Here is a 23,071-nt window from a genome sequence, read left to right on the forward strand (position 1 = left end):
GTCACATGGTTGAACTCAGAGTCGAGGGGTACAGAAGTGGAAACATGTAGTCTATTCCTTTCGTAGGAATAACTGCAAAGTCACATGGCAAAGAGTGTAGATACCAAGAGGGTAAAGAATTTGGCCATTAATGTAATCGACCACATGGGCAAAAATATCTCTTAATCCTAGAAGCATTTTGCAGTTATAGAATGTTTTGAAGGTTGCATTTCCATCCAGAGACTTGACATCAGACAAATCTTGGATATGACCAAATTTTTAAATAAAAGAAGTACCATGAAAGAGGGAAAGAAGAGGACTTTTTTATAATTTAAGAAGTACCAAATATTTAGCATATGCCATCATTCCCTTCACTTCCAAGGGAGATATCACTAATCAAGGCAGAAAGTCTTTACCAGTGAGCTTGGATTCAGCCTCGGATTTTTTTTTTTTTTTAAATCGTAAACACTATTAACAGTCTAACAGACAGAAAGCATATCAAGTACAAACCCCAGCTATGAAAGAGTTTGCAGCATTACTCTTAGGGAATCATGGAATTTGAGGATTATTGGTCAAATGTCTGAAAATATCATTACTTGTCTCTGAAAACAACAAAAGAGTTGTAAAGATAAGAACTCAACAAAAGCCATTTAGTAAATAATTTGTGGTATTTCTGGAAGAATCTTCTACAATCAAGTTACTTTATATTGTTCTGCTCCTTTTCAAGTAAAGATAGAATGCTATATGGAGAATGTTATATTGAGATAGCAGTGGGATTCACATGTGAGGAAATAAATTAGATTTGCACATCTTAAAAATTTAAAAAATTTACTTGTAAAAATAAATAAATGCTATGTCAGAAAAAAAAAAAAAAAACAGGAAAAACCAAACATGAGAATAGAAAGGAGAAAAAAACTACCATGCAATCCCATGAGGAAACTTGAAGAAAGTTCTCTCTGCATGGCCTCTCCTATTGTGTGGAATGGTGAGATTGCATCCGCTTGATAGGCCAGTGGCCCTGCTCACTTTGTGAGGCATCATTTTAAGGCAAAAAAGCATTGTAAAAGATAAAGTATGTCATTTTAAAATAAAAAAGTTAAATTCATCGTTTTGTTTATTAAAAATAAACAATGTATAGTATATTTCAAATATAAAAAATATAGACATATATACATAATAAACATGCATACATATGCATACGTGTGTGTGTATAGCCAAGCTCAGCACAGAGATTCCAGTCAATGTGTAGACTCATGAGCAAGCCTGCCAAGATTGAATGAGATTAGCTGAAACCAGCCACCTATCAGGCAACACACCGAATGAGTGAACTCTGATGGTAAGTTATTATGGTTTTAAGACTGCATTTGGGGTTTATTACACAGCAATAACCAACCAATAAAGCCCAAAGCCTAATGCAAAATGATTTCTGTATATATTTGGGGGGGTGGAATTAACATGACTATAAGAGAAATAATTAAATCAACCAGCATTGAGAGTTTAAACAAACATCTGAGTTATTCACAGGTCAAGCAGATAAAAATAGCAGTAAAGGCCGGGCGCGGTGGCTCAAGCCTGTAATCCCAGCACTTTGGGAGGCCAAGGCGGGTGGATCACGAGGTCAAGAGATCGAGACCATCCTGGTCAACATGGTGAAACCCCGTCTCTACTAAAAATACAAAAATTAGCTGGGCATGGTGGCGTGTGCCTGTAATCCCAGCTACTCAGGAGGCTGAGGCAGGAGAATTGCCTGAACCCAGGAGGCGGAGGTTGCGGTGAGCCGAGATGGCGCCATTGCACTCCAGCCTGGGTAACAAGAGCAAAACTCTGTCTCAAAAAAAAAAAAAAAAAAAATAGCAGTAAAGCTCTAGAAGCCCATAAAACATGATCAGTAAGCTTTAGCTAATGGAGTTATAGAAATCAAAATTGGAAAATACACATTCTTTCCAAGAAGACACTGGACATTCACCAAAGATTGTTCTTATTTTAGACCAAAAGGCAAGTTTCAGAACATTTTGACACTTCTTTGTCATATGGACCATGTTCTCTGTTCTCAAAGAGACTATATTAGAGATTACTAATAAACAATGGATAGAATCATCCCTTTGCATTTGCAGATGAAGAAACATGTGCCTTAATATTTCATGTGTCTAGTTAAAAATCATCATAGAAAGTGGAAAATATTGAGAGTGAATTGGGTTGGCAGTTATTGTGAGCTTCTCCGTTCCCTTTCCTATCTTCCTTTGTCACCCTTTCCCCTGGTGGTAAAGAAGGAGTTGACCTCCATACCCATCAATGCTGTTAGAAAATTAGTTGGCATGTATTACTTGTTTTGTGTTTAGAACGACCCATTGTTTGCCTTTTATTTTGATCATCATAGGAGAAAAGAGGAAAATGACTGATTCTCATATTCTGGAGGAGGCCAAGAAACCCCGAGTTATGGGGGATATTCCGATGGAATTAATCAACGAGGTTATGTCTACCATCACGGACCCTGCAGCAATGCTTGGACCAGAGGTCAGCAGGGTAAACCTGGGCAGCCAGCTGGTAGACCTCTTCTGCTCTCCTGGCCACTCCAGCTGTCAGAAGTGGGGATGCTAATGCTGAGAGTTAACATGTTATGCTACCCTGGTTTGCATTTAACCTGGTGGTCAGTGTGGAGAGGGCAGGAACAACTGATCAAGAGGTAATTCCCCTTGATGAATATCACATCACAGGTCCACTTACTAATAATCTCACAGTTGAAGGCATCGTTCCCAGCTTTTTATCTTGAAAAATTTCAAGCCCTCATAAATGTTGCAAACATTCTGTGATAAAAATCCATAGACTCTTCACTTAGATTCAGCAGTTAACATTATGCCACATTTGCTTTCTCTCTTTCTCTCTGCACTCTCTCATATACTCTCTTTCTCTCTCTACCTCCTCCTCATGAACCATTTGGAACCATTTCAGAATTAAAAACACATGTGATAATACTTTACACCTAACTGCTTTTGCATATACTGTATCTCATAAGAATAAGGAAGCTATTCTCTTACATAACCACAATGCAGTCATTACTCTTAGAAAATTTAGCATGGTTACAATATTTTCTAATACAGGGTTGTTGAATTACAGCCTGCAAGCCAAATCTGGTCCACTGGCTGTTTTTTTTTTCAAATAAAGTTTTATTGAAACATATTGTCTGCAGCTGTCTTTGCATTACAACTGTAAATTTGAATAATTGAGATGGGGAATGTGTGGCTTGCGAAGTATGAAATATTTATTATTTGGCTTTTTGCTGAAAAGTTTGCTGACCTCTGGCCTAATATAAGACCATATTTAAATTTCTCCTATATCCAGATGACATCCTTTATAACTTTTGTTGTTGTTGAAGGATCAGTTAGGGACTGTGCATTGTATTTAGTTCTTATCTCTTCATTTCTTTAGTCACCTTTAAAACGATTCCCCAGCCCTTTTTTGATCTTTTGCAGCACTGTCATTGGTGAAGAGTCTTGGTTGCTAGTTTTGCATAAGGTCCCTCTATTTGGATTTGTTGATTTTTTTACTAAAGGTTAGATTCAAGTAAATAATTTTTGGTGAAAGTGCTGCTGTCATTTCTTCTTTTTTTTTTTTTTTTTTTTTTTTTTTTTGAGATCAAGTCTTGCTCTATCATTCCAGGCTGGATTGCAATGGCACTATCTTGCCTCATGGCAACCTCTGCCTCCTGAGTTCAAGCTATTCTCCTGCTTCAGCCTCCCAAGTAGTTGGGATTATAGGCACCTGCCACCATGCCCAACTAATTTTTGTATTTTTAGTAGAGACAAGGTTTCACCATGTTGGCCAGGCTGGTCTTGAACTTCTGACCTCGTGGTCTGCCTGGCTTGGCCTCCCAAAGTGCTGGGATTACAGGTGTGAGCCACCGTGCCCGGCCAATGACATTTCTTAAGACATATCTGTCTTAAGACATTTCTGACAGCTTCCAGGAAATGTAGAAATGGCTTAGAGATTATATTACAGTGTTAATTTTCAATTTGTCATGTTTCCTTAAGTATTTATTTTATGATATTGAGGATACTTCAGAGAACCAGAATGTTATAATAGAAAGATATCTTTATAAAATTTATCTTTCCATTTCCTTCTAGATACCCAGTCTGTGAGGGTTTAAGACTATAGTTTTTTAGGGATTTAATAACTTTACAGATTTGCTGAGTTTAGTTTTTTCAGCTATAAAATGGGGATTTGTTCTAGTCTATTACATTGCTACAAAGGAATCCCTGAGACTGGGTAATTTTTTTTTTTTTTTTTTTTTTTAAGAGCTTTAATTGGCTTACAGTTCTGCAGACTGTACAAGAATGGCACCAGCATCTGCTCAGCTTCTGGTGAGGCCTCAGGGAAGTTTTACTCATGGTACAGGGTGAAGTGGGACATCACGTAGAAAGGGAACAAGAGAATGAGAAGGAGGAGCCAGACCCCTTTAAGCCACAAAAGTTCATAGGAACTATCTGAGCAAGAACCCATTCATCAACAAGGGGGTGGTGCTAGGCCATTCATGAGGGATCTGCCCTGAAGATCCAACACTTCCCACTAGGCATCACCTCCAACACTGGAGATTACATTTCAACATGAGATTTGGAGGAGGCACACATTCAAACCGCATCAGGAGGCAGTCACACATTTCAAAATATTTTAGATATGTTAATATTTGCTGGTGGACTGGAGCTGGCTTGTACTGGAATGCACAAGAAAATGTTTAATTTTCAGAAATTTTGTGAGCTGATTGTTCCATATGTTGGTAGCTTGAAATTGACCACAGTGGCACCTGGTTACCTGGATTGCCAGTTTCTGGAGTAATGAGATGAAGTGTCACCAGTTAGGGCTTTCCTTCCCTGAAGAGCTGTTTGTGGAGCATTTACTTGCAAACCACTGGGTAGATTAAATAAGATGGGGAGTTTAAAGTGCTGGCACATGGTTGTGCTTCTAGCTGTGGTTGAGTGTAGGTTAATAGATATCCTCTGGAAAGAAAACTGTTCTTTAAAAAGAGGTGTTAAGAATATATACATGAGAGCTGCTATTGGGCCTGTAATGAGAATTTGGATCTCTGATCCCCAAGGTCCTTCAAGCTCAGCTGGAGAGGATTCCTTTAAGTCAGAGGTTGGCAAATTATAACCCACGGGCCACATTTTGTCTGCTTACTGTTTTTTAAAATAAAGTTTTATCAGAACAGCACTACACCCATTCTTTAGCATATTGTCTGTGGATGCTTTTGCATTATAGCTGCAGAAGGTGTAGTTGTGGCAAAGACCTTGTGGCTCACAACGTCCAAAGTATTTTCTCTCTGGCCCTTCACAGAAAAGTTTGCTGACCCCTAGTCTACACTGAATATCATCCATGTACACATATCATATACTCCAGTTTCTCAAAATGCTTTACTCCCTTTTCTATCTTGTCTTTATAACTTGTACATGTACGTGTCTCTGTGTGTATGTGTATGCACACGTGTGTATTTAGGACCCTGAAAATCCACAGCTGTGTATCTTATTAGAACAAAGAAGAGAAGCTTGGATGTGTCCCATCCCCACAGTCTTGAGAGAATAGCTCTGTGTAATTTTTTCCTGTCTCTTGCATCTCAGACCAATTTTCTGTCAGCACATTCGGCCAGGGATGAGGCGGCAAGGTTGGAAGAGCGCAGGGGTGTAATTGAATTCCACGTGGTTGGCAATTCCCTCAACCAGAAACCAAACAAGAAGATCCTGATGTGGCTGGTTGGACTACAGAACGTTTTCTCCCACCAGCTGCCCCGAATGCCAAAAGAATACATCACGCGGCTCGTCTTTGACCCGTAAGTGGTACTTTCTGTGCCTTCTTCCTCATTTCCTTTTTAAATGAAAGAGGAACTGCTTAGATAGTGAAAGTCAGCCATAGTCATCCACCGAATACTGCTGCTCCTGTCTCGCTGTGGATACAGAGCTACACCAAGCTAATTTTCGTGTCTGAAAGTGCTAAGATTAATTTTCAGCAATTTATAAATTTTCTTGTTAATAATAAGCTTTATATTCCATTGCTGATGACTATGACTATCCTGTGCTTCATTCTTTATAGCAGTGAGAGAATGTAAACCCTGAGATGTTCTACTTTTTTCATAGTCAAAATATTGGTTTTGGTATCTTAACTAGGTACCATTATTGCCCAAGTCTGTGGGCAATTGGGATATAAGACAGTTAACTTTGAAAATCCATTGCTTAAAAAAAGAAAAATCCACAAAATCCCAAAGAACTAAACTTCTTTAATTGAATTTGTTTGAACATATATAGCCCAGTAGCCTATGGGGACTGTGATCCATGCCTGTGACAATTCAGAGTGATGCTTTAGACAGAGGAAAGGATTCCATAATGCAGAGTTTTGTAAATTGTATATGTAGATTTTTAATTCTTTTTCATAGTGTTTCTATAATATTTTGGAGTAAGACTTAACTGTGCAGAGACACATACCATGTTTGTCCATGACTTCCTGCTCCCTGACCCCTCCTTGGCACTGGATGTGCAGTTCCAGAGCACATCTGCACATACTCTGTTCTCTATTTGTAAACCTCAGGCACTTCTTAGGTGACTGATATTTTGTTCTGATGGGAGTGCCGATGACATCTTGTGCAGGCAAGCTTGCTTTAAAAAGTTCAGATAAAAGAATGGTCTAGCAAGATAGGGGCTACATGAAGGAAATTTTTATAGAAACTTAGGACATGTCTCTCTTTCTTAGTTGGTGAATAAGGAACACCCCAAAAAGTATATTTATATAACTAGGATTCGTAAAACTTTGACATAATCTTATTCTTTCAGGAAACACAAAACCCTTGCTTTAATTAAAGATGGCCGTGTTATTGGTGGTATCTGTTTCCGTATGTTTCCATCTCAAGGATTCACAGAGATTGTCTTCTGTGCTGTAACCTCAAATGAGCAAGTCAAGGTAAGGGTAACCCAGGGTCTTAGAAGAAAAGCAGGATGTGGGGCTTCTTACTAAGGCTGCAGGGCTTGGGAAGATCTCTCTGTGCCATGTCCAGAGAAGGCTGAAAGTGGAGTTAAGGACTTTCTGGGAATAGTCCTCTCACTCCAGCCGTCCCCAGCCTTTTTGGTACCAGGGACTGGTTTTGCAGAAGACAGTTTTTCCACAGGCCGTTTTGGGATGAAACTTCTTCACCTCTGATTATCAGGCATTAGTTAGATTCTCATTTGGAGCATGCAACCTAGATCCCTTGCACGTGCAGTTCATAATAGGGTTCATGCTCCTAGGAGAGTCCAGTGCCACCACTGATCTGACAGGAGGAAGAGCTCAGGTGGTAATGCTCACCTGCCTGCCATTCACCTCCTGCTATGTGGCCTGGTCCCTAACAGGCCATGGACTGGTAATGGTCTGGGGGTTGGGGACCTCTGTCTCACTCTGAGTGTTTGTGTATATGTGTGAGGAGAGTAAATGGTTTCACCTACCAACAAGTAGGGTTGTACTTTGTTGGACTTTGGGCCAAGGTACCAGGCTTTGTAGGACTTTGTTGGACTTTGTTGGACAAGGTACCAGGACTTTGTTGGACTTTGTTGGACAAGGTACCTTCGGGGCAAGGTACCAGGATACTGTACAAGTTCAACATGTAACTCAAGTGTAGTCTATAGCAAATGAAGGGATATTTGAAAATAAACCTCACCGTTCATTGTTAAATTTACACACACACACAAACATGTACACACAATTAGTGACACTGAACCACTGGAAACGATATAGTTAATGTGGATTAGAAAGGTGATTTAGGCAGCTTACACTTCAGAAAGATTTCTTATGACCTTGTCCCTAAAGAAAGACAAGGACTAAAGAAATTCAATAAGGGAAACCATGTAAATTTATGAATAAATGTCAGTAGTTATTCCTGTAGGGTTTGGCAAGTGTTGGAGTGTCTTTTTGTTTTTTATGTTGCTAATTTACCTTCTCAGTTGTCTTTGGCATAGGTCCCTTCCTTTCCGGGAACTGTCTGTGTTTTATGGGTATTGCAGTTGGTGTCACAGTCTGGCAAGAATAAACTAGACTCTGAACTGACAGAAAGAGCTCACATCTAGACCTTGTCCTGTTCTACTTTCTTGCTTTTAAGAAAAGAGAACCAGAAAACGTGGCCCTAGAATGTTACTCATTTAGGGCTGAGCACAGTGGCTCACACCTGTAATCTCAGAACTTTGGGAGGCCAAGGCGGGTAGATCTTCTGAGGTCAGGAGTTTGAGACCAGTCTGACCAATGTGGTGAAACCCTGTCTCTACTAAAAATACAAAAGTAGCTGGGTGTGGTGTCACATGTCTGTAATCCCAGCTGCTTGGGAGTCTGAGGCAGGAAAATCGCTTGAACCCAGAAGGCAGAGGTTGCAAGATCGTGCCACTGCACTCCAGTCTGGGAAATAAAAGTAAAACTCCATCTGGAAAAAAAAAAAAGAATGTTATTCATTTAGGATTTCATGGCGCACTAAAGATTAGCAGCTCAGGATAAAGATGGATGCTGAGAAAAATTAGAAGAAGGTCTAAAGCAATGTGTCCAATAGAAATATAAGGCAACTTGCAAATAAGAGGTTATAAAAGCACATATATATGTACTTTTAAATTTTCTAGTAGTTGTTTTTTAAAAAAAGCAAGTGGAATCCAGTGAGATTAATTTTGGAATTTTTTTTTTTTTTTGGAGACAGTCTTGCTCTGTCGCCAGGTGCCAGGCTGGAGTGCAGTGGCTTAATCTCAGCTCACTGCAACCTCCGCCTCTTGGGTTCAAGCAGTTCTGCCGCCTCAGCCTCCCGAGTAGCTAGGACTACAGGCGTGTGCCACCATGCCTAGCTAATTTTTATAGTTTTTAGTAGAGATGGGGTTTTACCATGTTGGCCAGGATGGTCTTGATCTCTTGACCTTGTGATCCGCCCGCCTCGGCCTCCCAAAGTGCTGGGATTACGGTGTGAGCCACCGCACCTGGCCTGTTTTATTTTACCCATATATATCCAAAGTGTATTATTAATATAACTGCAACAGACATTCAGTGTCACAAAGAATTATGGAGACCTGTTACATTACATTCTTGGTTCTGTACTTTTTTTTTGGAGACAGGGTCACACTGTTGCCCAGGCTAGAGTGCAGTGGTGCAGTTTTGGCTCACTGTAGCCTCCTCCTCATGGGTTCTAGTGATTCTCCCTCCTCAGACTTCCGAGTAGCTGAGGTTACAGGCACATGCCACCATGCCTGCCTAAGTTTTGTATTTTTAGTAGAGATGGTGTTTCGCCATGTTGGCCAGGCTGGTCTTGAACTTGTGACTTCAGGTGATCTGCCCACCCTGGTCTCCCAAAGTGCTGGGATTACAAGCATGAACAACCATGCCCAGCCTTGTTCTCACTCTTTGAAACCAAGCATGTATTTTACATTTACAGCACATCTCAGTTTAGATAAGCTGTCTTTCAAGTGCTTGATAGGCACATGTGGCCAGTGGCTTCTGTATTAGACAGTGCTGCTCTAAGTATTTCGTTGACTCCTTCAGCTTCAAAGAAGCAATGCCATTTGCAGAAACAAAAAGTGAGTACCTGAAAGGAATCATTCCCTGCATTAGGGGCACAGCCTGCACTGTTGGTAATTTAGATTTCACTAACAGCTTCACTCTCTGGCCACAGTACCAATATTTTAAATTGAAATTCTGATTTTTTTTTTTTTTTTTTTTTTTGAGGCAGAGTCTTGCTCTGTCTCTCAGGCTGGAGTGCAGTGATGTTATCTGCTCACTGCAACCTCCACCTCCTGGGTTCAAGTGATTCTTATGCCTCAGCCACCTGAGTAGCTGGGATTACAGGCGTGAGCCACTGTGCCCGGCCTCTGTACTAATTATAGCTGCTGCGATGTATTTATTCTCACAAAGCACAAGTGGAGCTTTTTGTCTTTGACTCCTACCACTAAGCATCAAAGGGCAAATGCAATTTAGCAATCTTACATTCATCATTCTGACTGGGGAAGGTGAAGACCCACATTTACTAGAAACTGATTGCTGGCTCATTTTCAAGGAATTCTGACAGTGTGTCTTTAGATGGTGCTATTGCTGTGTTTATCATTATTCCTCACTAGCTAAAGTGAGAAATGTCCAAATGTTCAAATGTCCAAATGTCCAGATGTTTCCAAATGTTCAAAGTTTAGGAACTTACTTAAAGAAAAATTTTATTTGGCTTTTCTTAGGGAGAAGACCTAGAAAATAATGTCCTTGGTTTGTAATTTTAGAAAAAGATGGGATAATTTTTATTTTCAAAGGTAGCTTTACACCTTGTTTGGAAAGGTTGATTAAGGTTGACTTGGACACTTTTAGGGATATTAGAGGGAAACTGAAAACATTTAATATGAATTGGATACTTTGTCTTATTACTTTCCAGAAAGGCAATTTATTTTTTTTCCCCCCAAACCATGTAATTTTCTAAAGACTTGAAGGAAGGTGGCCAAGTATCACAAACTCAGTAGGAAGAACAAGAAAAGAAATCACTTCTTGTAAGTGACTTGAAATTGTAGTTTTAGAAAATGAAGATTAGTCTTTCAAAACAGAATGGATGAGGTGAGAGAGAGAGAGAGAGAGTTGTGTGTGTGTGTGTGTGTGTGTGTGTGTGTGAGAGAGAGAGAGAGAGAGAGAATGGTAAAAACCCAACCTTTAGTAAAAGTAAGAATGGGAGAAACCGTTCATTAATTTTTTTTTTTTTTTTTTGAGACAGAGTTTGGCTCTCATTGTCCAGACTGGAGTGCAGTGGTGTGATCTCGGCTGACTGCAGCCTCTGCCTCCTGGGTTCAAGTGATTCTCCTGCCTCAGCCTCCCGAGTAGCTGGGATTACAGGCACTAGCCACCATGCCCAGCTAATTTTTGTATTTTCAGTAGAGGCAGAGTTTCACCATGTTGGCCAGGTTGGTCTCAAACTCCTGACCTCAGGTGATCCACCTGCTTTGGCCTCCCAAAGTGCTGGGATTACAGTTGTGAGCCACTGTGCCCAGCCAATTTCCTGATCCTTTTATTGTCCTGTGTCATTAGTGATTAATGAACAACTTTTGAGACATCGTACTGCCCAAAATATTGACATTTTCACTGGCGTGTAGTCTAAGATAAAGGTTGCTGAACTCTGCCAAGCCAGCAACATTAGACAACATGGAAGCACTGCTCCAATATGGAGTAAAACTGAGTCCCAGTGGCTATAGCATGTATTGTTGAAAACAGCAAATTTATAAGTAGAGGTTTTATTTTTATTTTCATTTTTTATTTTTTTGAGTCGGGGTCTTGCTCTGTTGTCTGTGCTAAAGTGTAGTGGCACGATCATGGCTCACTGTGTCCATGACCTGCTGTACTCAGGTGATTCCTCCCACCTCAGCATCCTGAGTAGTTGGTATCACAGGTGTGTACCACCATGCCTGGCTGATTTGTTTTTTGTAGAGATAGGGTCTCCCTATGTTGCCCAGGCTGATCTCAAACTCCTGGTCTCAAGTGGTCCTCCCTCCACAGCCTCCCAAAGTTCTGGGATTATAGGCATGAGCCATTGTGCCCAGCCATAAGCATATTTTTTTTGTTGTTGTTGTTGAGATGGAGTCTTGCTCTGTCAACCAGGCTGGCGTGATCTCGGCTCACTGCAACCTCTGCCTCCTGGGTTCAAGCAATTCTCCTGCCTCAGCCTCCTGAGTAGCTGGGATTACAGGCGCCCACCATCACGCCCAGCTCATTTTTGTGTTTTTAGTAGAGACTTGGGGTTTCACCATGTTGGCCAGGCCTGTCTTGAATTCCTGACCTTGTGATCCACTCGCCTTGGCCTCCCAAAGTGCTGGGATTTCACACGTGAGCCACCGCTCCCGGCTCATAAGTAGACATTTTAAGTGTTAATTTACTGTATTAAAAATCTGGGCTAAATGTCTCTTTAAAATCTGTATCCGGTCATTTTGGAGACTCATGCTGATAAACAAATTCCTGTGAATTCTTTAAATTAGATTTTTAGGTGAATTTATTGTGCTGAAAACACAAGATAACATTTGAGAATTTACTGGAAGCTCCTCTCCTGATTTTAGAATATCTTATCATCTAAAATCAATTTGAATTTGATATTATATGCAGCTTTAAAATTATGTAGCTGGCGGGCGCGGTGGCTCACGCCTGTAATCCCAGCACTTTGGGAGGCCCAGGCGGGTGGATCACGAGGTCAAGAGATCGAGACCATCCTGGTCAACATGGTGAAACCCCGTCTCTACTAAAAATACAAAACATTAGCTGGGCATGGTGGCGCGTGCCTATAATCCTAGCTACTGAGGAGGTTGAGGCAGGAGAATTGCCTGAACCCAGGAGGCGGAGGTTGCGGTGAGCCGAGATCGCGCCGTTGCACTCCAGCCTGGGTAACAAGAGTGAAACTCCATCTCAAAAAAAAAAAAAAAAAAAAGAAAAATAAATAAATAAATAAATAAAATTATGTAGCTAATGTTTGTTTGCCATAGTATTTAAATAAACACTGAAGTTACCAGATGGTTAGAAAATGATCCTTTTGGTGGCAGGTAAAAATAAAGGCGTACAAACAAGGGGAAATAGGTCTGGGGTTAAAATCTAAATGAACATTTGCTTATAATAGCTTTATGTTGTGACTGCCTCTCTAACTAAGGCACTGCTTAAGCTACCATGGCTGCTAGTCACAAATGCTAGTTAGATATAGAAGAAGTTCAAGTTAAAAGACACAGCTCCTTCTCATAAGCAACTTGGAATCTGGAAAAATTTTTTGGAGAGATGACAAATTTGTGGTCACTGCTGAAAAATATCTTATGCAGGTTTTGAGAAGCTATTTACCAAAGAACCATTGTTGCTCTCGGGTAAAATTAATTGGATTGCAGATGAAGGGGACAAATTTACAGTTTCTATTAACTCCTTACAAGATGGTGCATAGAACAAAATCTCTCCTGCATCAACATCCATGTTAAAGTGAATTTTGTCAGAAGACACATTTCTTACTAATTTTTAGACATTAATTTTCCTGTGTACGTGCAGTTCACTCCAACTGGCCAACTCTTTGCTTTTTTCCAATTAAAAAAATTTTTTTTGGCTCGGTATGGTGGCTCATGCCTGTAATCCAAGCACTTTGGAGGCCAAGGTGGGCAGATCCCCTGAGGTGGGGAGTTTAAGACCAGCCTAACCAACATGGTGAAACCCCATCTTTAAAAAAAAAAAAAAAAAAAGAAAAAAAATTTTTTTAGAAATAATTTTTAATTACATAAGACATACACAAATGCGTTTTCAGATAAAACAAAAATCCCACTTCCCCCACTACCATCCTGCTATTTTTGTCAGCTTGGTTCACATCCTTCCAGGTACTTTTGTATTGACACATATATTGGAACTTACTGTACCTACAAATAAGAGGTGAGTGTGTGTGTGTGTGTGTGTGTGTGTGTGTGTGTGTGTGTGTTTTCCTGTTTAAATAAATGGAATTCATATTGTATGCATTGGGTTACTGGAAAAAAAAAAACCTTAACATTGTCTTAGAGGCCTTTCAGCTTTAGTGCATATATATGATTGTTTAAATTTGTATTTAGATACATTAAAATGAATATTTACCTCCTTGGTCACTCATGTACTCAGTAGCTACATGTGACTAATACTATATTGGATAACATAGATAAACAACATTTTCATAATTGTAGAAATTTCTATTAATGCTGATAATAGAGCTACTTTGTTATTTTTATACAGTATTTTATAGTATGGATGCAACATAATTTAATCATTTGTCTATTGAAGACATATATGTTTATTTCCAGTAATTTCTATCACTGTCAGTGTTCTGTTTGGAAATGTTTCCTTAGACGCCAAGAAGCAAAATTCCTACATGAATGGATATGGCCAGTCTAAATTTAAAAAATTATTGCTAGGTTGCCTTCTCAGTGGGTCTACCAGTTTACATTTTTCACTAATGGTGTGGAAGAGAATAGTTCTCCCTACCACTACCGGCACTGGGTACATCAACCGTAAACATATTTGCATGCAGTGAAGTGAAACGTTTCATTTTATGATAGAGTGCTCTGACCACTATTAGGTTAAACATATCTTCTATATTTGCTGGCAATATTTATTCTTGTTCTAGCCTTTGACAATTTTTCTTTTATCCTATCTCTTTTTTTATGTTGATCCTATAGAAGATATTTATGTATTTTTGATATTAAATCTTTGTAATCTGTGTTGCAACTGTACCGTCCTAACTTGTCATTTATCTTTCCTTTCTGGTATCATCGATTACTTATGGTGCCTTGAAGAAGTTTTAAATTTGAAGTATTCTACTTAATAATCAATCTTTTACTTCATTCTTTTGCATTTTATATTTTCTTTAAGAAGCCTTTTGGTATCCTTAAGTTACATACCCACTTTTCCGTATCTTTTTATGATACTTTTGTAAAGGCTTGTTTTACCTTAACGTTTAGATTTCCAATCCATCTTCTTCTCCTGTTTTCAATTTGACAAACTCTTTTAAGGCCTAGCTTAAGCATCTTCTTTTCCTCCTATCCTGCGTCTCTTTACCACTCAATTACGGTCTTTTTCACTATTGAATATACAAATATATCACTCTGTACCAAAACTGCATGACAGAAATGTAATGCAAGCCTCAAATGCAAGTCACATATGTAACTTCAAAATTGTGAGTAGCTAATTAAAAAAAGTAAAAAGCAACAGGTGAAATTAAGTTTGACATTTTTTACTTAATATGTCTAAAATTCTTGTCATATGAACATGCCATAAGTATAAAATGTTAGTAATGAGAATTTTTTTCAAGTGTGTTTTTACACTTCAGGACGTCTCAAACTAGACTGGTCTCATTTCACTTGCTCAACAGCCACATGAGGCTAGTGTCTACTCTGTTGAACAGTGCACCTCTATACACATGTGTTTATGTGTTTATCTTCCCCATTTTACTATCATCTCCTCAAGGAGAGAAATAGTTCGTTTGTCTTTTTCTCCAGGTTTTATTCAAACTCTCAGTGTTTTGGTATTGTGATGTGTTTCGGAAAAGCTAAAATGTCTTTGGCTAACATCAGTGGAAGAATAATTTGCAGAAGAGGGGGATGGTGGTACTGTTCTATTTATTGGACATTCCCTCCCCTTATTATTATGCTTGCTAGGATCCATGCTTTAGGAGGCATTGTTATATTAGAAAAAGCTCTGAAAAAAAAGTAGTTGGATAAGGTGTCTAAAAGTCATGCCATACGAGGAATGACCATAGCTCTGATGGTGCTTTGCTTGGGACTGGGCAAGTAGGGATGGGCATGCATGAGAGAGTAGAATCTTCAAGGGCTTGAAAGGTTGCTAAAAGCAGGAATGAGTCTTTGTAACTCTAGGAGTAGAGCTAAGTTCACTGAGTCGAAGTAACAATGACCAGATCTTGGGTGAACATTAGGAAGGAACTCCCAACCATATAATGCCTGAAAATGAACTGGTCTGTCTCACCACCAAGGAATTGCCCTACTTTGGAGGTATTCTAGCAGATTGCCTTTTCATGATAGATGACAAAAGACCCCTAGCCTCATATGAGTTGGGGAATTTGACAAAATGACTTCCAAAGGTCCTTCTGTCCTTGAGGTACTGTGATTTCATGATATCATACCTGGGAGCATATTTGAATTCTTTAGAAGAATGTGTCACCAAATGCTAGAAAATTTATGTGAAGATATTTGTGTCTGGATTCTTTTATCTCTCTTTATGAGGTTCTGAAACGATCACATTAGATTTATATGTTTTCTGTAAGCTTTGTCACTGAAAAAACTGTGTATTTTAAAAATATTTCAATCACTCAGTTTATTCAACATTGTTCACTACCTTTAGTTACTTCCTAATGTTTTCTGGCTGATTCAGAGATTGTGGGCTTATCAGAACTTACTTGGAAAGGTCTGATAAGACCAAGTTTAAAATGCTATTTATGTGATGATACAATTCTTTAGAAGGGTTGCCAATGTGTGGTATACAGTAAACACTTGGATTACTAAATATTCTAGTGTAGATTAGCACTTTTCCTTTGCATGTTTTTTTTTCCTCTGAGAATCTCAAATACTTTAAAGATAAGCAGAAATTCATAATCAACATTTATTCTGAAAACTTTTATATTAATATTCCGCCAGTAATCTTTAAGATTGAACTAGGAACTTGTGGCCCTGGTATGTTATTTTGAAAGAACTAAAAACTCATAGTTTCAAATGATGATTTTATCTTTGAATCAAAAATTTTGAATTATTTTGGTTTTATAACTTGTTTTCAATGTTAAGAAATGCAAGAAAGGGTTTTAACATATTTCCTTCAGGAAAGGCCCTGGTTGGTAAAGTACGTAAAAATACAAACTCCTAAATTTGCCACCATTTCCTGGTGGATTTGTAAATTTTTTTCTACGGAATCTAACGTATTGTTTGTATACCAACTTCCTTCCACACAGGGCTATGGAACACACCTGATGAATCATTTAAAAGAATATCACATAAAACATGACATCCTGAACTTCCTCACATATGCAGATGAATATGCAATTGGATACTTTAAGAAACAGGTGGGTTTTTCACCATGCAGCACTGTTTTTCATTCATTTTCTTAATATGTTCTCAGCATTCTTCCAAATAAGTTTCTCCCCAGTGTTTTCTACTTACAAGAACAGACATTTGTTCTACAAGCCTTATGTCAGAAATAAGCTTCAGCCTGGGTTAGAGAGTGTCACTAGCACATAGTAAGTACTGAATAACTGTTTGTTGAGAGAATGAATGAATGTCATCTATCAGTGAGGTATAATATTGATCCTATGTAATCCCAACACTTTGGGAGGCCAAGGCGGGTGGATCACGAGGTCAAGAGATCGAGACCATCCTGGTCAACATGGTGAAACCCCGTCTCTACTAAAAATACAAAACATTAGCTGGGCATGGTGGTGCGTGCCTGTAATCCCAGCTACTCAGGAGGCTGAGGCAGGAGAATTGCCTGAACCCAGGAGGCGGATGTTGTGGTGAGCCGAGATCGCGCCATTGCACTCCAGCCTGGGTAACAAGAGCGAAACTCCGTCTCAAACAAACAAACAAACAAACAAAAAAAGATATTGATCCTAACGTTTAAAATATAGTTTCTAATAAGAAATTCCCAGTCTTAGAGTTTGGCAGGTAGCATTCTCCGTTAGTGGGAAGAACAGATTCAGTGTCTGGAAGGCCTCCATTTATGACAGCAGAGAGGAAATCCTGAAGTTTACAAAAAACTGTGAACAATCCTGATTCTACAGCACATAGCAGGCTAGGAGCTTGGGTGTCATCTTTGCAGTTCCTTCCTTCTTCCCTTCCTTTCGTTTTTCTTTTTTTGAGACAGGGTCTCACTTTGGTGCCTAGGCTGAACTGCAGTGGTGCAGTCTCAGCTCACTGCAGCCTTGACCTCCTGGGCTTAGGCGATTCTCCCACCTCAGCCTCCCAAGTAGCTGGGACTAGACCCAGCTAATTTTTTGTATTTTTAGTAGAGACGGGGTTTTGCTATGTTACCGAGGCTGGTCTGGAACTTCTGGATTCAAGCAGTCCACCCACCTCGGCCTCCCTAAGTGCTGGGATTACAGGCAGGAACCACCTCACCAGGCCTTCATTTTAGCAGTTTCTTATCAGAAGTTTTCAGCTCAGGCTGGGTGCAGTGGCTCAGGCAGGTGCAGTGGCTCAGGCCAGGTACGGTGAGTGGCTCATTCCTATAATCCTAGTACTTTGGGAGACCAAGGTGGGAGGATTGCTTGTGATCAGGAGTTTGAAACCAGCCTGGGGAACAGAGTGAGATCTTGCCTCTCTTAAGATAAGTCTTAAAATAAGTTTTCAGCTTAGCTTTTTGATGACTATTCTTTGGCTGTGTATTATTTTTAATAGTGATTTATAATTCCTAAAATTTTCATTTACTTGATTATAAAAGTAATATATAATCATTGTAGAAAATGTAATAAAGCAAAAGAAAGGAAAAACGGCTTGTAATTCTGTTACCCACAGAAATTTACTGTTAATGCTTTTTTTCATAAGTTTTTTTCTTTTATTTTTCCTCTCAGCTCATACCTATGCTATTAATGCTTTGACATATACCTTTTAAATATTTTGTCTGTGTGTATATAAACATAAAAGTTGGTTCATGTTGTATATGTAATAATTTTGATGGTTTCCTAGGATTTTGTTTTATAAATAGAAAATACTTTTTTTTAAACTAATACAGTTTTGGATATCTAGGTGTTTCTTGTAGGTAGCGTGCATGTGCATGGGTGTGTGTATGTGTGTGTGTTTTGCCCTCACTGATGGTAATTTGCTTAGGTTTTTGTTCTGTGTTGCCAAATGCTTTAAAAATTTCCATTTTTGTCAGCAGTATATAAGGGGGCTCAGAAAAGGAGATGATAATTGAAAAAAAAAATTTACCACTTTTCTAGATAATCAATTTTGTATGTTTGAATTTATTTAATTATGTGAAGTTTGATTTATTTTTGCATGTTTATCAACTCTGTATTTGTTCCCGTTTTGGATTTTTTTTTTTTTTTTTTTTTGAGACGGAGTTTCGCTCTTGTTACCCAGGCTGGAGTGCAATGGCGCGATCTCGGCTCACCGCAACCTCCGCCTCCTGGGTTCAGGCAATTCTCCTGCCTCAGCCTCCTGAGTAGCTGGGACTACAGACACGCGCCACCATGCCCAGCTAATTTTTTGTAGTTTTAGTAGAGACGGGGTTTCACCATGTTGACCAGGATGGTCTTGATCTCTTGACCTCGTGATCCACCCGCCTCGGCCTCCCAAAGTGCTGGGATTACAGGCTTGAGCCACCGCGCCCGGCCATCCGTTTTGGATTGTTAATTCATTTTATTTTGTCCCTTTTTCTATAAAAATGTTTAGTTGTACATTGATTTATGAGAACTATTTATATATAACACTATTATTCTTGGATAATATTTGTGTCAACATTGCCTGTGGCTTTTTCTTTAAATCTTCAGAATGTTAAAGATTTTATTACATAAAATCTATTGACTTGTTTTGGCTTGGACTTTGTTTTGAGACAGGGTCTTACATTGTCACCTAGGCTGGAGTGCTGTGGCATGATCACAGCGCACTGCAGCCTCGACCTCTTGGGCTCAGGTGATCCTGCTGCCTCAGCCACCTGAGTAGCTGTGACCGCAGGTGCATGCCACCATGCTCAGCAATTGTTTTTTTTTTTAGTTACTTGTAGACACGATGGAGGGTTGGGGGGGGTCATCTTGCTAGGTTGCCTGGGCTGGTCTTGAACTCTTGGACTCAAGTTATCCTTCTGCCTCAGTCTCCCAAAGTGCTGACATTATAGGCATGAGCCACTACATCCAGCCAGACTACTACTTTTTTTTAAAAATATGTTCTTGTGTAATTAGGAAGCTTTTTGTGCTCTGAAGACAGATAAATAATCTGTTTATTTTCTTCTCATTCTTTGAGATGCATGTTAACTTTTATGGTAAACTCACTGAGAACTTAATTGGATTGTTTCACTGAGGACTTCAGCATCAGCTTTCCTAGGCTGTAACTGTAGTGCAAAGCATGCGATCTCAGCCATGGTACTTAAATGACTTGTCTATAGTCCACTTTGAGGATGATGGCAATAATTACATAGAAAATAAGTTTTTGTTGAAAGGTGAAGCAGTAAACTGCTGGTGATGGTGCTGAAGTTCAAGTAATTTTATTCAAATAACTGAAATAGATGCTTAAGGAAAATTATGTTTTTATTATAAATATATTATAATTTTGAATAAATACTCTGAAGCACTCTGTTATGGCTTAAAGTATGTAAATGAGTATATTACAAAGCATTAATGTTGTTGAAACAAGTGTTCATTGTGACTGTCTGGAATTTTTTTTGCCTTCAAAGAAAGGATTTCATTTCCTTAGAAACATTAAGCTTCTAGTCATTTTATTTTTTATTTATATATTTTTTTCACCGTCTTCTTTTTGATAATTTAGATCAATGTTAGTTATTGATTTGTTGAATATCCTGGGGATACCCCCTCACCACTTTGGGAGAAATTTGTAACAGTCATATTTCATTATGTAATTCAGTACAAAATTAATCTAATTTTTACTTAATACCTGTTTCTGTTTTAAACTTTTTAATATTTCTTGCATTTTATTAGGACCATTTAAAAAATGTTGTCTTGCTTCCTATTTACACAGTTAGATTTCTGGTGTTTTGAACTTCATGGGTGGTTTTAAGCTAATCCTCTTCAGAATAGTACAATGAGAGCTTAAAAGAAGCTTGTCTTGATTCCTCGCACAGTGCCTGGAACATAGTTAGCACTCAGATATTCGGTGCATGATGTTCATATGAATGAATTTACTTGTTTTGCAGGGTTTTTCCAAAGAAATTAAAATACCGAAAACCAAATATGTTGGCTATATCAAGGATTATGAAGGAGCCACGTTAATGGGGTGTGAGCTAAATCCACGGATTCCATATACAGAATTTTCTGTCATCATTAAAAAGCAGAAGGAGGTAAGCAGGTGGTTGATTCATGTACCTTCTTCTGTACAGGCCAGTCTTAGCTGGGATGGGTTGCATATCCTTAGGTGTTGTGTATATGTGTTTACTGGATAGATAGCAAACTCTCAGTTTGCTGTGGGTTATCTAGATTTCTTCTGTTTCTTTCTCTTTCTTTTTTTACATGAGTTTCTCTGTCATCCAGACTGGAGTGCAGTGACACTGTCTCGGCTCACTGCAATCTCTGCCTCCTGGGTCCGAGCAATTCTCCTGCCTCAGCCTCCTAAGTAGCTAAGATTACAGGCATGTGCTACCATGCCCATCTAATTTTTCGTATTTTTAGTGGAGACGGATTTTCACCATGTTGGGCAGGCTGGTCTTGAACTCCTGACCTCAAGTGATCCACCGCCTCGGCCTCCCAAAGTGTTGGGATTACAGGTGTGAGCTACCACACCTGGCCATAGATTTCTTTTTTAAAGGTATCCTTGATCTGTTTCCTTTCTCAGCCACCATTTCTGCAAGAGTCATTACTTTTAAAATTTGTATAAAATTTTAAAAAACGTGTAAAATATGGTGACATTTTAACTTCACCTTCAAGCCCTTTTACATTCTGGCCTCAATTATCATTCCCACTCTTAGATCTCGTTACTTTCATCTCCAAATACTCTAAGTACATCTATTTGCTATTCTCCAAAGTGTCTTCATCCATTAGTCACCCCCTTCACCCGGCACACATATAAATCAAACCGTTTCAGCTTGTGTTCCAGTTCCTCCTCTGCACTTCTCTAGCACCAGCTTGATCCACTTATTTGAATTTCAATTATTCATCTTACATAGACATTTATCTTAGGGTATATTAATCTCCCTTTTTACATTGCGAGTTCTGAAGGCTTATCCTTCTAGGTATTAAGTGATTTGTTATCTGCTATTGAGGTGACATTTTTTATGCATATGAGCTAAAAGAGAAGCAGTAAAAGGGAAAGGTTGATAGATTTGAATGCATAGTAATTTTAAATTTTTTGAAGGCAGAAAAAAAAATCCATGAAAAGAACAGAACTGGGGAGTACACAAAGGCCATTTATTGAAAGAACTTTGTGTGTTAAGCCCAGACTCACCTCCTGGTTGCCCCCAGTTGGGTGGAGTTTGCAGCTGTGTCATCTCACATCAATTCCACTTGATACTTCTGTTATTCATTTAGTGCACTTTTTTTTAACAAATAGCTAAGGAGGACATCTGTCTTAGACCCATCTTTGTTTTCTGGTTTCCACTAACTTCCTTAATCCCAGTTCTTAGTTGTTCGTCAGGCATTATCAACGTTAACAGCCCTAAAGCTTTTTACACAGTGCCTGTGTCTGGTACATAGTAGTTACTCATTAAGTATTTTTCTTTTACTTAAAGTGGCTCAGTCTTGTTCTTATGTTTCCTGGGGAAGTGAGCAAAGGCTTTTTTTTTTTTAATTTGAAAATTGAAAACAACTTTTGTTGCTTCTTGTTCAAAGATGTCAGCCTAAGAGAGAATTCCAAGTAGGCACTTGGAAGAGTTAATAAAGCACAGCAGGCTCCTCTCTCTCCCTGTCTCTCTGAAGAGCTGGCTTTCCTCATTGTTCTCTCTGGGGCTTAATGAGCAGGTCTGGATTCAGCAGCACATCGTTCCGCATTAGAGGCTGCTGGCCAACTAAAGCCATCACCCTGCTGTCAGCTGCTCTTTCCTCATTCCTCCTCCCAGCAGCACTAATTCATCCCCACGGTGTTAGCTGAGAGCAGGATTCCCTTGGCAGAGTCTGCAAATTCACATTGTACATGATCTGTTGGCCCTTCAAACCTACAGGGGAATGCCAGAAGCACAGAGCTATTTTAGATGGCTAACAAAGTGGTCAACTTTTGAGAAGACAAGGCTCCCTCCCCCTTCTTTTTTCTCCTGTCCTCCTCCTCCCTCTCTGCCTCCAGCCTTCCCTCTCACATTCCATTGAATGGGTGATGGAGGTTTGGAGCTCTTAACCTAGTTTTTAAAAAAGCTATCTGAAATCACTTCAATAAAAGAATGTATTTGGATTAATTTAGTATTTTTTTTCCACAGAATTCAGTTGACTTTTTTCAAGTATTATTTATTCCAACTGAGAAAAAACCCTTGAGGAAGGTAGGGACTAATGGTGGCAGCAAACAAATGGTGAATATTTTGAGGCATTTCTTAGCCCCTAAAAACATATGGGAGCAGAATAAGTTGTAGTTGTCATGAGTGGAGAGAGACACAGAAAACTGGTATAGTTGGACAGGTGGACCAGAGAGTGGAGAGTTAAGTGCTACTTTGTGAGTATTGACTCCAAGGGAAGGGTGGGATCTGTACGGGCCTCATGTCATCTGACAGCGGCTTTGCGGGAGATTTGTTTTGAACTGGGCAGCCTGGTAATGATATCTGAATTAGCAGAGGCTCAGAGTCCAATATAAACAGATTTGTGGGCACATAAACAGGTAGGACCATTGCTATGTCAGTGATGAAGGCATTGTTTGAGAAAGTGTGAATGGGCTACGAGCAAGCATAATTGGATATATATAGTCTGTGCCTGTGTGTGTGTGCATGTACGTATATGCATGTATGTGTGGATAGGCTGGGTGGTGGGGAG

The 23,071-nt window shown here is 39.2% G+C and overlaps 1 protein-coding gene across 2 annotated transcripts in view; it reads left to right on the forward strand.

Annotated features, from left to right (window-relative positions):
- Nucleotides 1–23,071, forward strand: part of KAT2B (lysine acetyltransferase 2B) — a 111,611-nt gene that overhangs the window by 76,646 nt on the left and 11,894 nt on the right. For both annotated transcript variants that reach the window (XM_032267531.1, XM_032267539.1), the window contains exons 9-13: nt 2,357–2,493; nt 5,589–5,797; nt 6,792–6,918; nt 16,412–16,522; nt 20,323–20,466. In XM_032267531.1, the coding sequence (XP_032123422.1) occupies nt 2,357–2,493; nt 5,589–5,797; nt 6,792–6,918; nt 16,412–16,522; nt 20,323–20,466 (728 nt within the window). The remainder of the gene's footprint in view (nt 1–2,356; nt 2,494–5,588; nt 5,798–6,791; nt 6,919–16,411; nt 16,523–20,322; nt 20,467–23,071) is intronic.

This window comes from Sapajus apella, unplaced genomic scaffold (genome assembly GCF_009761245.1).
Source record: "Sapajus apella isolate SASKATOON/1434 unplaced genomic scaffold, GSC_monkey_1.0 scaffold4, whole genome shotgun sequence".
Taxonomy (NCBI): domain Eukaryota; kingdom Metazoa; phylum Chordata; class Mammalia; order Primates; family Cebidae; genus Sapajus; species Sapajus apella.